Source organism: Phyllobates terribilis, unplaced genomic scaffold, assembly GCF_046119375.1.
Source record: "Phyllobates terribilis strain yellow unplaced genomic scaffold, ASM4611937v1 Scaffold_5__5_contigs__length_657084704, whole genome shotgun sequence".
NCBI classification, from domain to species: Eukaryota; Metazoa; Chordata; class Amphibia; order Anura; family Dendrobatidae; genus Phyllobates; species Phyllobates terribilis.
Genome location: NW_027362765.1, coordinates 249,496,121 through 249,511,855, shown reverse-complemented (window position 1 = coordinate 249,511,855; position 15,735 = coordinate 249,496,121). Strand labels below are relative to the sequence as shown.

The window sequence follows — 15,735 nt, the reverse complement described above, 5'->3', positions numbered from 1 at the left end:
TAAAAATAATTTTTTTCATTTCAGTTTGCATTAATTCCTGTGGGTTAAAACATTTCCTGGCAGCAGTTTTGAAGTATTTGTGGGGAGAGGTTTTTTAAATTGTATCACTTTTGGGGAGTTTCCAATATATAAGCTTTTCAAAGTCCATTAAAATCTTAATAGGCCCCTAAAGAAACAGGTTTTGTAAATTTCTCGGGAAAAAAATGAGAAATTGCTGCTAAACTTTTAACCCCTTTCACATCCTAGCAAAATAAAATGACAAAAATGATGCAGATGTAGACATATAGGAAATATTATTTATCAACCCCTTCAGCCCCCAAGGCTGTTTGCACCTTCATGACCAGGTCAAATTTTACAATTCTGACCACTGTCACTTTATGAGGTAATAACTTGAACGCTTCAACGGATCCCGCTGACTCTGAGATTGTTTTTTTTGTGACATATTGTACTTCATGATGGCGGTAAAAATTTCTTCGATATCACTTGCGTTTGTTTGTGAAAGAAACAAATTTATCAAAATTTTTTACATTTTGCAATTTTCAAACTTTATTTTTATGCCCTTAAATCAGAGAGATATGTCACACAAAATAGTTCATAAATAACATTTCCCACATGTCTACTTTACATAAGCACAATTTTTGAACCAAATTTTTTTTGTTAGGAAGATAGAAGGGTTAAAAGTTGACCAGCGATTTCTCATTTTTCTGTCAAAATTTGCAAAACCATTTTTTTTTTTCTTAGGGACCACACCACATTTGAAGTGATTTTGAGGGGTCTATATAACAGAAAATCCCCAAAAGTGACACCATTCTAAAAACTGCACCCCACATGGTGCTCAAAACCACATTCAAGAAGTTAATTAACCCTTCAGGTGCTTCACAGGAATTAATAGAATGTGGAAGAAAAAATAAACATCTTTTTTCACAAAAATGTTTCTTTAGACCCAATTTTTTTTACTTTCACAAGGGTAACAGGAGAAAATAAACCACAAAATTTGTTATACAATTTTTTTTCTGAGCACGCCGATACCCCATATGTGGGGGAAAACCATTGTTTGGGCGCATTGCAGGGCTCTGAAGGGAAGGAGCGCCATTTGACTTTTTAAATGTAAAATGCGTTGGAATAATTAGTGGACGCCATGTCGTGTTTGAAGAGCCCCTGATGTGCCTAAACAGTGGAACCCCCCACACAAGTGACACTATTCTGGAAGCTAGAACCCGCAGGGAACTTATCTAGTTGTTTGAGGATCACCTTGAACCCCCAGGTGCTTCACAGAAGTTAAGTAATGTTGAGCCGTGAAAATAAAGAAATCACATTTTTTTCACAAAAAATGCTTTCAGCCCAAAATTTTGCATTTTCACTAGGGTAACAGAAGAAATTGCACCATATAATTTGTTGTGCAGTTTCTCCTGAGTACACGGATACCCAATATAGGGAGAAAAACTACTGTTTGGGCACATGGCATGGCTTGGAAGAGAAGAAGCGCCACTTCTTTTATCAGATACGATTTTTATTGAATTTTTCCAAATTATAGCATAAACAAACATTAACACAAATTCCCATATAACTCCCCTCCCCTCTTTGTTCGTTCTAGACCTTGTTGGTATAATTTAATAATTAATGGTACAAAAATTAGAGGCTGCAATATTTTTCCAAGTTAATTACACCTATATTAGTAATCACATTATCAATACAAAGATAATAAACATGTTCATAGAAGCGTGTGAGCAGATTGTTGTACTCTATCATTTTGTGGTGTGCTCACATCTATTTTTCATAGACTTACACTGTGTTCCAAATTATTATGCAAATAATATTTTCTCAGATTTTCCCAAATTACCTATATGAATTGCAGTCATTGTAATTTTCCAGTCAAATAACTATTAGAGTACAATTGAAAGGTTTTTGTACAAACTGCCTATGATAACAGTATATTTTTAAAAAAATAAAAAGCTCAAACTGCACTCAAAATGCAAGTTCCAAATTATGCACAGCAGAGTTTTCAACCTTTTCATTTTAATAAAGAACAAAAAAATGGTCATTTTTGAAATTATAAGCATTAGCAGGTTATTACAAACTGAAATCAAACAGTTTTCAACTCAAAACTTTATTCTAGGTGATGTTACATTTCCACATATTAAAAACAGACAGCATAGCCAGAACAATAGACGTAATGGTGACCTTGTGAGTGGGGGCTTCACAACTCTGCGATGCACGGATAGGGTGCCGGGCATCCCGCCTAGTCGAATAGTAGGGGCGTGTAATAGGATGCTGGCTAGGCACAGTGCCGCGAGTGTGTGAATTGCACCCTACTGCAAGTTTCATCTGTGTGCAGTTTTAGTGCTGGGTAGTCGCCCCTCCAGTGAGAGTGAGTGAGGGCGATTGTTCATTAGCATTCTGCACCTGTGTTACCTCCTTCTAACAAAAAGGGGGCCGGCCGTGTCCTGGTGTGCATTTTTTCTTGAAACCTTGGCTGGTGAGTACCATTGCCTTTTGCTATTTTCTACATTTCCACATAGGACCCCTTGTTCGAAAGGAGCTTCTGAACTCTCTCGTCCATTGAATTTGTCAGGTTTTGGATGGTTTCTGCTTCAATTGTTTTGCATGAGGACAGAATACCCTCCCAGAGCTGTTGCTTAGATGTGAACTGCCTCCCGCCATCATAGACACTCCTTTTGATGATGGTCCAGAGGTTCTCAATGGGGTTGAGGTCAGGGGAGCATGGGTGCAACACCATAAGTTTGTCCCCTTTTATGCCCATAGCAGCCAGAGATGCAGATGTGTTATGTGCAGCATGAGACGGGGCATTATCATGCATGAAAATGATCTTGCTGCGGAATGCACGGTTCTTCTTCTTGAACCATGGCAGGAAGTGCTGTTTGAGAAACTACATACATTATGGAGTTCATCTTTTCCCCTTCAGGGATCCTAAAAGGGCCGACAATCTCTCTCCCCATGATTCCAACCCAAAACATTACTCCACCTCCTCCTTGTTAGCGCCGTAGCCGTGTTTGCATGGGGTGTCCATCAACCAGCCATCCTCCACTCCATCCATCTGGACCATCGAGATCATTTCATGCATGATAATGCCCCGTCTCATGCTGCACATAACACATCTGCATCTCTGGCTGCTATGGGCATAAAAGGGGACAAACTTATGGTGTGACCCCCATGCTCCCCTGACCTCAACCCCATTGAGAACCTCTGGAGCATCATCAAAAGGAGTGTCTATGATGGCGGGAGGCAGTTCACATCTAAGCAACAGCTCTGGGAGGGTATTCTGTCCTCATGCAAAACAATTGAAGCAGAAACCATCCAAAACCTGACAAATTCAATGGACGAGAGAGTTCAGAAGCTCCTTTCGAGCAAGGTGTCCTATGTGCAAATGTAACATCACCTAGAATAAAGTTTTGAGTTGAAAACTGTTTGATTTCAGTTTGTAATAACCTGCTAATGCTTATAATTTCAAAAATGACCATTTTTTTGTTCTTTATTAAAATGAAAAGGTTGAAATCTCTGCTGTGCATAATAATTTGGAACATGCATTATGAGTGCAGTTTGAGTTTTTTATTTTTTAAAAAATATACTGTTATCATAGGCAGTTTGTACAAAAACCTTTCAATTGTACTCTAATAGTTATTTGACTGGAAAATTACAATGACTGCAATTCATATAGGAAATTTGGGAAAATCTGAGAAAATATTATTTGCATAATAATTTGGAACACCGTGTATATTCATCCTGTGTAACTTAGGTTGTTATATATTTAATGTAACATTCCAACGTATAGCTTATTTAAAAGTGAGAAATTTACCCAGATATAGAACCTAGTAAAGATAAAATCGACGTACCATAAAAGGCTTTCCATCTTCCTCATATCTTATAATATTTGTCCAAAGCTTTGCTTTTTTGTATACCCCTTCCTCTAACCGAACCAATAAATGCATCTTCTCACTAAATTCTTTAAATTTTGGAGGAGAATTATTTCACCAAATAAAATAAATTATAGCAGCACACTGGTTAAGTGCCCTTTTTAATAGCCAATCTTTCATTTTCATCTTCAATTACTCCATCTACATACCCTAGCACACAAACTATAGGTTGCATTGGGATATTTATATCAGACACCATTTAAGTAACCAACAGTGCGTTTCCAAAAATTTTCAAGAGAGCTACATACCCAAAACATGTGTAAAAATATCAGCGGGACCCATCCCACACCTTGGATATACATCATCTGCTCTCACTAATATTTTATGGAGAAATTTAGGCATTCTATAAACCTGGTGTAATAGGTATAACTGTGACAATTTCTGAGCTTCACTAGTGGACAGCTGTGGAACTGAGGACATTATTATGTCCCATTATCAGGATCAATTATACCAATATCCTTCTCCCATTTTTCGTTAAGGCTTAATGGATGTATTGAAATAAAGTGTTCTAGTAGTATTCTGTAGAATCTAGAGATGGCTCCTTTTATATGGCTCTGGTTTGTAACCTTAGAGAATAATAAATTATTATCTATTTAAAATTTTTAGATTTTGTCTTGTTTAAGCCAAGCATGTCATATTTTGAGATATTGGAAGAAATACTTATTTGGGAGAAGAAATTCCTCTTTTAGCTGTTGGAAGCTTTTAAATACCCCACTTATCTGGAGTTGGGCAATAGTAGCCGGACCAGCTTTTCTCCAGGGGTTAAAGCCCTCTAATCTAAACATCTCTGGAAGTCTAGGGTTTTGCCATATAGGGGTAAACTGTGTATACTGCTTAGCTTTTTCCCATGTCTTTATCATAAGGAGCACCGTTGGAAGCTTTTTTTGCTGCCTCCCCTGGTAGCCAACCTCCAAAAAGGGGATAATCGGGATACCTTCTGTATGATCTTGCAGCACGGTCACAATATTACCCTGCAGTAGTTTGAACTGTTGACGTTGCGTCGCTAAAAAATACAGCCATGGAATTGGTGCAGGCTACTTGACTTTTTGAATGCAAAATTTGCTGGAATAATAAGCGGATGCCATGTCACGGTTTGCAGAGCCCTAGATGTGCCTAAACAGTGGAAACCCCCCACAAGTGACACTATTCTGGAAACTAGACCACTCAGGGTACTTATCTAGATGTGTGGTTAGCACCTTGAACCCCCAGGTGCTTCAGAGAAGTTTATAATGTTGAGCTGTGAAAATAAAGAATTCAAATTTTTCCACAAAAAAAAATGTTTTTAGCCACAATTTTTTTTAATTTTCATGAGGATAGCAGGAAAAAATGGACCCCAAAATTTGTTGTGCAATTTCTCCTGAGATACTCCATATGTAGAGGAAAACTACTGTTTGGGCGCATGGCAGGGCTCAGAAAGGAAGGCGTGACGTTTTGAAATTCAGACTGAGGGATGGTCTGCGCTTGTCATGTTGCTTTTGGAGAGCCCCTGTTGTGCCTAAACAGTGGAAACCCCCCACATTTGACCCCATTTTGGAAACTAGACCCCTCAATTAATTAATCTAATGGTGCTGTGATCATATTGATACCACAGGTGGGTCACAGAATTTTATACCATTGAGCAGTGAAGAAAAAGTTACAATTTTACCACCAAAATTTTGTTTTAGCCCCAGATTTTACTTTTTCACACTGGGAAATGGGTAAAAATTGCATCAAAATTTGTTGCACAATTTCTGCTGAACGTAGAAATACCCTATATGTGGCTGTACAGTACTGCTTAGCTACACGGCGAGACTCCGGAGGGAAGGAGCGCTATTTGCCTTTTGGAGCCAAGATTTTTCTAGAATAGTTTGCAGACTCCATATACAGAGCCCCTAACTGCTAGGAGAGCAGAATTCCCCCTCAAGTGACCCCATTTTGGAAATTATACCCCATTGTGAATTTATCTACAGGTGTAGTGATTATTTTGACTCCAGGGGTGTTTTCTAGAAACAAACAGTAGTGGAAGTTACTGAATGAAAATTGCAAACTGCCAATGTAGTGCCCAGTACATTATGCCCAGCTCGTGTTTCTGGAGCCATGCACCCGTAAATTAGGCGGGCTCTCATCGCTAACTGTGGTTTAGGCACACTGGGGCTCAGAAAAGAGAGGGCATTTGTATTTGGAAGCGCAGAATTCGCTTGATTTATTTTGGGGGGCAAAGAGCCATTTTGCTTTTCATGAGCCTTTGTGCTACTAGTAATGTGGAAGCCCCCTATATATTCTATAACAGATGATGGAGATGAGTGGGGATTTGCTTTTTTTGTGGATTGAGTTGAAGCTTTTGTTAGAGAACATTTTACATAATGTTTGGGATCACATTTATCCTTTCTAGCTCTTTTACACAAAACTATTTTATAGAAAAAATAATTATTTTTGCATAGCTTTATTCTGAGAGCTATAACTTTTTTTAACTTTCCACTGATGGAGCTGTATGGCGGCTTATTTTTTTGCGGGACAAGACTGTTTTCAGCGATACCATTTTCATTTACATTCGCCTTTTGATTCAGTTTTTTCCCACTTTTTGTTCGGCGGTATGATAAAGTATCGTTTTTTGCTTCGTTTTTTTTTTTTTTACGGTGTTCACTACAGGGATTAACTAGTGGGACAGTTTTATAGGACTGGTCGTTCCGGACGCGGCGATACCAAATGTGTACTTTTTTGTTTGTTTATATATATTTTTCTATCATAAAATTACTTATTTATGGGTGAAATAATTTTTTTTATATTTTTACAATTTTTTTCCACTTTGTCCCATAGACTGTGTGACTGTATGAGAATTTCACTCCTATGGGACTTTCACTTTTTGCAGGCTGATCGCTTATAAAGGATAGCAATGCTATGCTTTACAAGCTGTCAGCGCTGCACTGGCAAACAGACTTGCTACATCATGCACTGCACATGATCTAGCAAGTTTGCTAGCTCTGGTGACCTGGATGTCGTCATGACTACATTAGGTCACCATGGCAACAATCAGCCGCAACGAAGCTGCCTCCAGCAGCGATACGCGTAGGGTTCCATCACAGCAGGTAACTTACATATTGTCATCTGGTTACGATTACCACCTCATCACTATGATTGACTTACTATAACCTTGACCAGAGGTGTTATATACAATACTTTTTTTGGGCATATTGCTAGCCTTTCATCTAAGGCAGTGGGGGCTTCCTCCCTCTGCCTGCTCTCTAAATGCTGTGATCGATTTCGATTGCAGCATTTAGGGGGTTAAAGTGCTGGGAGCAGTGAATCAGCTGACACCCGGCGGCGATCGCGCACGCACAGCTTGTGTGCGTGCAAAATCGCCTGGACATATCCATACGTCCAAGGTCTGTAAGTGCCTACCGACCTGGACATATGGATACGTCCAAGTTCGGGAAGCGGTTAATTATTTTATACAGCATCACTAACTGGTCTAAGGATATAGAAAGTGAAAGTTTAAAAAAAATTATGTGCTTTGTTCATAATTTTCACCAAAATTGCGATAATGTCACAAATAAACACAGTATTGACCTAAATTTACCACGAACATAAAGTACAATGTGTCACAAAAAAACAGTCTCAGAATCTTTGGAATATGTTGAAATGTCCCAGAGTTATTATTACATAAAGTGACACTGGTCAGATTTCTAAAATTTGGCTTGGTCACTAAGGGGTTAAAGTCGTTCACTATGAATAGCCCCTGTATAAATATATTAAAAAATGAAGGAACTTTTTTTTTTTTAAGGTGTTTTCTGTTGAATGTGTTTTCTTTGCTTTTAGTTTCTTAGGTCGTATCTATAAACATCTGGATTTCAGGTCTTTAATCCAATTTAATTATATCCTTTTGTATTTGTCCAGTTGCCCCTTCCTGCACAGAACAACAGGTGACACAGAAAGAAGATACCACCTGCGCTATTACAAAACAGGCATCTGCATCCATGAGACAGACTCTAAGGGTCATTGTACCAAAAATGGTCAGCACTGCGCCTTTGCCCATGGTCCCCATGATCTCCGTTCACCAGTATATGATATAAGGTAGACATATGACTTCTCTTGCTTCCTTCAGTACTACACCTGTATGATAAAATGTAACAGACTTTGTGCTGTATTTCTGAATAAGCTGTTGTCAGAGAGACCATAATTACAGAAGATTTGTCTCCTACTTCTCTACCATAGAGAGCTTCAGGCTATGGAGGCCTTACAAAATGGACAGCCAACCCTGGATGGAAGCTTGGAAGGACAAACTGCAGTGGCCGCAAGTCATGCCATGATTGAGAAAATTTTGGGAGAAGAACCCCGCTGGCAGGGTGAGGGGCTTTGTGCAATATGCAAAGCATGAGTGATGTCCAAATTCAGGACAGGAAGCAAAATGGACCTTTCTTTGGCACATTTTTGCAGTCATACATTCAAAATGGATTTTACATCTGAGTATATCAGAATTAGAATCCACAGCCTTTTGCATTAACATATTGTCAACAGGTAGTAGCCATGATTGACATTGTAGCAGGTAGCCTTGTCATTAGCCATTTCCTTTCGTATGTCGGTTTGGAAGTTGCATCACATGTGCAGATGGAGCAGAGTATTGTGGACCATTCACGCCTCATGACATGAACAGTTGTGCCAATTTGGCTTTTGTTTATTTATTATTTGCATTGCTTTGCTTTAATTTGACTGTAGATGGTATGTACAGTGTATATAAAATGTTTGTACACCCCTATTAAAATGACAGGTTTTTCTGTAAAAAATTACACCACGAAGAATAATTTCAGAACTTTTCCCACTTTTAATGTCACCTCTAATCTGTACAACTCAATTGAAAATAAATAGTGTTTACCTTTCCACACCTGTCCACCATAGTCCAAATGGAGGTCCCACGACGATCCCAATTTTCTTCGTCCAGCGTATGGAGCCCAGTTTAGAGAATGAATCTCCATAGACTGGAGCAGCAGCCATTGACTGTTCTCGCGCTGCACTCTGTGAGAACCCGGCTGATGTCACCGCTCATCTTTCACGCTGCGCTCTGCAATCCATGGACATTCCCAGCCTATTAATATCAGCCCACAGCTGTCTGCTTAGCCTTTGCTTGTCATTTAAAATAGGGGGACCCCCATGTAACTTTTTCTTTAGGGTCCCCCCATTTTTAATAGCCAGTAAAGGCTAAGCAGACATTAGTGAGCTCCTCCTCCTCCGCCTCCACTTCCACCTCGCACATTTTTTTGCCTAATGTATAGTACCTGGAGAAGTCTGATTTAATAATTGTGTATGCACCATGTAAAATAATAAATATCATAGATAGTGCCTTGCTACCTTTTTTAAATAACACAATTTAGAAATATCAAGAAATTCTTATTTTGGGGTCTATGTCCTCTTGCATGCAGACACTACCTATGTGCTTGGGCACTACAAGACAGAACAGTGCAAAAAGCCTCCCCGTCTCTGCCGTCAAGGATATGCATGTCCCTATTACCACAATAGTAAGGACCGCAGGAGGAGTCCACGCCAAAATAAATACAGGTATGCATAAGGAAATAAATGTTAACAAAGTATGTGCACTAAACTCTGAAGTTCTTTTCACCTTCTATGGATTACTGAAATGATAAAGACATTAACTCCTAAATGTCCCCATACACATTAGACTAATGTTGGCTGCTCCCACCGATATCTGTGGTTTCGACCTATGCTCTAATTAGTATGGGGTTGCTGGCAAACTGATTGTTGGTGGAGATGTCACTCAGGCATGTCTGATTATGAAATGCCTATTGCTTTGTTCTCCCAGAGATAAGCCGCTGGCTAACATGTTGGTCAGCGGCTTTCTCCTAGAAAATGCAGGAGCGCTCATCCGAACGAGCGCACAGGTGTTTGGGAGAGACGGCCCAGATGGCTGTTGGCTGAAGCATTGTTCACCTGACAGCCATCTAATGTATGTTGTTGGCTTTAGTGTGGGGAAAAACATTTGTCTGGGCCCTGATCATCTGATCATATCGTTCTTCTGCCCTATAAAAAGAATGTGTTCACCTTGTGCGCGTTAGTCTAGATTATACACCTTTTGAATTACCGTGGGATTTTGTTCTTCACTTGGTTCGCTAAAGAGTCAGAGAATCCTCCTTACCGTCAGCTGTCTGGTACAGTATAGATGCTCAGCCACATTGTGATCCTACGGCTTCAGCAGTCATCATTCACACTTGTGCATTACTTGCTCCCGGTATTTATCATTTTTTAGGTCATTTCACAATTCACCTCAAATTCCTACTTGATAACTTGACACACGTCATCACAGTTTACAATGCAGTTAATTAAAAGTGTGCATAGGCTTCTGTACAGCCGTTTAGATAATTTAATCTGATGGGCCCAAAGTGTCTATTGTATACTTTCTTCTACACCTAGAACTGTTAAGGGGAAAACTTTAGATTCCCCTTTTAATGTCTTTCCACCGGTTCCTGTGTTCGTTTTCTTTAATATGACGGTTTGTTGTAGGTCTTCCCCTTGTCCAAGCGTAAAACACGGAGATGAATGGGGAGACCCCAGCAAGTGTGAAAGTGGGGACTCCTGTCAATATTGCCACACTAGAACAGAACAGCAGTTTCATCCAGAGGTAATTGCCTTTCTTGTCTAGTTTCTATTGTTGCCCTGATTCTAGATGGTGTGATTGGTAATCTCCTGCCATCCCCCACAGATCTACAAATCCACGAAATGCAATGACATGCAGCAGTCTGGAAGCTGCCCACGTGGGCCCTTCTGTGCCTTTGCACACATTGAACGTACGTTGTTTTATTAATCGACTCTATGTACCCTGGGCTTCTACGTATACAAATTAGGGCATGTGATAATTTTTTAATGTAATGTATCTCTTAGAAATGTTTACAATTGTTTCCTCTTTGTCAAAATCCTCCTAATAATGTGCTAATCTTGTTACAGAATCTCTTCTTTGCGATGATCTTCAGTCTACTTCATCTGTGTCCAGCCCTACACAGTCCGGACCCATCATGTATATGCCATCTGCGGCAGGAGACTCCGTCCCTGTGAGCCCATCTAGTCCACATGCACCAGACTTCAGCAGTGTATGTCTTCTATTCTCTATAAGCCAATATGATATTGTCGGTGTGAAGTGCATGGATTTCCCCAGTTTTGGTGCAGATAGTCATTTGTCTTTATTATTTCTTGTTACTTTGCACTTGCCCTTTTTGTTTGAAGGGCTCCTTGTTTGTAAGTTGATCGCTGGATATTCTGCGGCTGCAGCCCCCAGTGATTAGCTGTAAACTAAGGAGATCATACATGGGCATTCGCTTAAACAGGAGCTCAGCTGCCGTACCCAGCGGCCTCTACAGTGAACAAAGCTGTGCCATTCCTGCTCCATTCACAGTTTACATCTGACCGCCACAGGAGCTGGTAACAACTGATTGGTTAGGGTCCGACAGCTGGTATCCCCAATAATCTGATAGTGAAGACCTATTCTAACGCTAGGTCTTAAATGTCAAATTAGTGGACAACCCCTTTAGTTTTAAAAGTTTTATTGTATAATAATAATAATATTTTTTATTTATATAGCGCCAACAAATTCCGCTGCACTTTACAATTAAGCGGGGACATGTACAGACAATAAATTCAATAAAATTTAAGACCGTTTAAACAGTTACATTAGGAGTGAGGTCCCTGCTCGCAAGCTTACATTCTATAAGGAAATGGGGGGACACAATAGGTGAAAAGTGTTTGTTATTTCAGCTCTGGCAATTATAATAAATAGGGATTTTCATATAAAGCTGTATGATCCGGTCATCAGCCTGTATGTTTAAGTGCAATACTCAATTACCAAGTGCAGTTATCGTGTGCATGGAGGGTGTGGAGACAGCTGAAGAGTAGGGAACAGGTTCTGAATGATATTTAGAAGGAGGGAACAGGGGAAAGTTAATTTACTGAGTAGTTAAGGTGGTAGGCTTGTTTAAAGAGATGGGTTTTTAAAGCGCGCTTGAAGATATGGGGGCTAGGCATCAGTCGGATCGCCTGGGGTAGTGCATTCCAGAGAACTGGTGCAGCACGAGAGAAGTCTTGGAGACGAAGGTGCGAGGTTCGGATTATGGGGGATGTTAGTCTTAGGTCATTTGTAGAACGGAGGGCACGTGTAGGGCGATAGACAGAGATGAGAGAGGAGATATAAGGCGGTGCAAAACTGTGGAGAGCTTTGTGGGTGAGAGTGATGAGTTTATATTGGACCCTGAGGCGGACCGGCAACCAGTGTAAAGACTGGCACAAGATGGAGGCATCGGTGAAGCAGCTGGACAGAAATACGACCCTGGCTGCCGCATTCAGGATGGATTGAAGAGGAGAAAGTTTGGTAAGAGGGAGACCGATCAGAAGAGAGTTGCAGTAGTGCACATGAGAGTGAACAAGAGCGACAGTAAGAGTTTTAGCAGTTTCAAAGGTGAGAAAAGGTCGGATTCTGGAGATGTTTTTAAGATGCAGGTGACAGGAGCAAGTGAGTGATCGGATATGGGGGGTAAAGGAAAGGTTAGTGTCGAATATGACCCCCGGGCAGCGGGCGTGCTACTTGGGAGTTATGGTTTAACCCTCCAAGGTAATTTCGATGTTGGGTTAGTGGAGGGGAGAAACACAAGCAGTTCAGTTTTAGAGAGATTCAGTTTAAGATATAGGGAGGACATGATGTTAGAGACAGCAGACAGACAATCCTTGGTATTTTGTATTAGGGTAGGGGTGATGTCAGGTGAAGAGGTGTATAGTTGGGTGTCGTCAGCATAGAGATGATACTGGAACCCAAATCTGATGATTTTTTGTCCAATAGAGGCAGTGTATAGAGAGAAGAGGAGGGGGCCTAGGAATGAGCCCTGAGGAACTCCGATAGTAAGGGGACGAGGAGAGGAAGAGGAGCCGGCAAAAGATACAGTGAAGGAGCGGTCAGAGAGGTAGGAGGAGAACCAGGAGAGAACGGTTTCCTTGAGGCCTATAGAATGGAGCATAGTGAGGAGGAGCTTGTGATCCACAGTGTCAAATGCTGCAGAGAGATCCAGGAGAATCAGCAGAGAGCAGTGACCTTTGGATTTGGCTGTTAGTAGATCATTAGAGACTTTAGTGAGGGCAGTTTCAGTGGAGTGTAAGGAGCGGAAACCAGATTGTAGAGGGTCGAGGAGAGAGTTATCTGAGAGATAGCGGATTAGACGGGAGTGGACCAAGCGTTCCAGGAGTTTAGAGATGAAAGGAAGGTTAGAGACAGGTCTGTAGTTAGCAGTGTAGTTCTGGTCCAGGGATGGCTTTTTAAGTAAAGGGGTTATGATGGCGTGTTTAAATGAGGAGGGAACGATACCTGAAGAAAGAGAGAGGTTAAATATTTTAGTCAGGTGAGTGGTGACCACCGGTGAGAGATACTGCAGGAGATGTGACGGAATGGGGTCACTGTTGCAGGTTGTAGGTCGAGAAGAAATGAGGAGCTGGGTAACTTCTTCTTCTGTAACAGGCTCAAAGATGGCTAGTGAGCTTGAAGTGCGGCAGGGACAGGGATCCAGACACTGAGGAGATTGGGCTGAGATGTCCTGATGGATGTGGTTGATTTTTTCTAGGAAATAAGTGGCCAGATCCTCCCCGCTGAGGTTGGTGGTGGGGGTCTGTGCTTAAGGGCTCAGGAGGGAGTTTAAGGTTTCAAAAAGTCATTTTGGATTGTTGGACAGTGAAGTGATGAGAGTGGTGAAGTAGGATTGTTTGGCCAGATGAAGGGCAGAGTTATAGGTTTTGAGCATGAATTTATAGTGGATGAAGTCCTCGACTAAAAGAGATTTTCTCCACTGCCGCTCAGCACACCTAGAGCTACGCTGAAGAAAGCATGTTTGCATTGTGTGCCAGGGCTGCCGTTGTCTGTGTCTGGTCTTTCTGCGTGTAGAAGGTGCGGCTTCATCTAGGGCACTCTTCAGTGTATTATTGTAGTGTGACAATGCTAAGTCTGGACAGGAGAGGGAGGAGATGGGGGCTAAAGATGTGTGGAGATTGCCCATAAGCTGCTGGGTATTAATGGTATGTGTATTCCTATAAGTTTGGTAAGTGGGGATGTCCCGGGTGAGGAGACGGTTCTTGACAGAGAAGGAAAGAAGGTTGTGGTCAGAGAGCGGGAGAGGGGAGTTAGTAAAGTCATGCAGCGAGCAGAGACGGGAGAAAACCAGGTCCAGAGTATTCCCGTCTTCATGCGTAGCAGAATTAGTAAATTGTGAGAGGCCGAATGAGGAGGTTAGAGAAAGTAGATGAGAGGCAGATTGGGAGAGGGGATCATTGATGGGGATATTAAAGTCTCCCATGATGATGGTGGGGATGTCACAGGATAGAAAGTGAGGAAGTGAGGTGGCAAAGTGATCCTTGAACTGGCGGGTGGAGCCTGGAGGGCGATACACGACCGCCACTCGCAGGGAGAAGGGTTTGAAGAGTCTGACGGTGTGCACTTCAAAGGAAGGAAACAACAGTGAGGGAACTGGGGGGATGACCTGGAAAGCACATTGTGGTGAAAGGAGCAAACTAACACCTCCACCCTGTCTATTCTCAGGTCTGGCAGTATGTGAAAATTTCAGCCCACGAAATGAGAGAGCAGCAGCTGCTGTGGTGTCTGAATGTTGGATCCAGGTTTCTGTAATAGCCAGAAGGTTAAGGGAATTAGAGAGGAAAAAATCGTGAATGTAAGTTAGTTTATTACACACAGACTGTGCGTTCCAGAGAGCGCAATGGAAAGCGATAGGAGAGGGCATGCACTGAATGTTAATAAGATTAGCAGGGTTTCTATATGCAGCTGGAGGAGAGTGGTGTATGCTAGCGGAGGGAGGCCCAGGGTTGGGGGAGATGTCGCCAGCGTCTAGGAGAAGGAGAAAAAAGAGAGAGAGCAGGTGGTGCAATGATTTGTATGAACGTTTTGAGTGCTGTATGGAGGTGGTGGATGGTTTGGAGTAGGTGAGAATGGTCAGTAGAGCCTCAGAGTTATACATGGGAGATGGGAGAAGGGAGGGGTGGATATGGAGTGAGTGCACAGAATGTGTTAAAGGGCGGACGAGATGAGAGAAAGCAGAAGTTAAAATAAGTAAGAAGCAGATTGCTATGACCAATGCATAATGCAATACATCTGACCAAGAAGCAGTATGTTTGTATGAATATCTTATACACCTTACCTGTCTCCTGCCCTGTCTATCTGCCATTGTATAACTGCTTATTAAAAGCACTTTAAGCTATTGCACTAAGGCTGTGTGCCCACGTAGCGTTTTTCAAGCGTTTATGCTGCGGAATTTCCGCAGCATAAACGCTTGTGAAACGCTAGGTAATCCGCACCCCATGGTCCCCAAGGGGATTCCGCATGTTCTATACACATGCTGCGGATTTTTCCGCAGCGTTTATGCTGCATACAAAAATCCGCAGCATGTCATTTAATTTTGCGGAAGTGCAGCGGAACTCCCGCCATTGACTTGCATTGAGACGCATAGAAACCGCGACTGTACATTTTTACAAGCGGCTTCTATGCGTCTCTATGTGCGGATGGTACCCAGTTCTGGAGGAGAGGAGACTCTCATCCCGACCTGGGTACCATTCTACCTGTAAAAAAAGAATAAAATAACAAATAAAGTTATATTCACCTGTCCGGCGGCTTCTCTCTGAATGCCGGCATCGCTTGAGGACCTGCGGTGACGTCACAGTCATGTGACCGCAGGCCCTTCACCGCTCTGTCTCGCGATGTGCCGGCAACCCGGAAGAAGCCAGGACGAGCGCTGCAGCACACGCCGGGGCCTCGGGGGTGAGTATAGCTTTATTTGTTTTA

General features: G+C 41.8%; 1 protein-coding gene across 2 annotated transcripts in view; it reads left to right on the top strand.

Moving 5' to 3' along the window:
- Positions 1-15,735, top strand: part of UNK (unk zinc finger) — a 118,886-nt gene that overhangs the window by 67,908 nt on the left and 35,243 nt on the right. For both annotated transcript variants that reach the window (XM_073683993.1, XM_073683992.1), the window contains exons 3-8: positions 7,806-7,982; positions 8,124-8,254; positions 9,326-9,461; positions 10,422-10,539; positions 10,621-10,705; positions 10,863-11,005. In XM_073683993.1, coding sequence (XP_073540094.1) covers positions 7,806-7,982; positions 8,124-8,254; positions 9,326-9,461; positions 10,422-10,539; positions 10,621-10,705; positions 10,863-11,005 — 790 coding nt within the window. The remainder of the gene's footprint in view (positions 1-7,805; positions 7,983-8,123; positions 8,255-9,325; positions 9,462-10,421; positions 10,540-10,620; positions 10,706-10,862; positions 11,006-15,735) is intronic.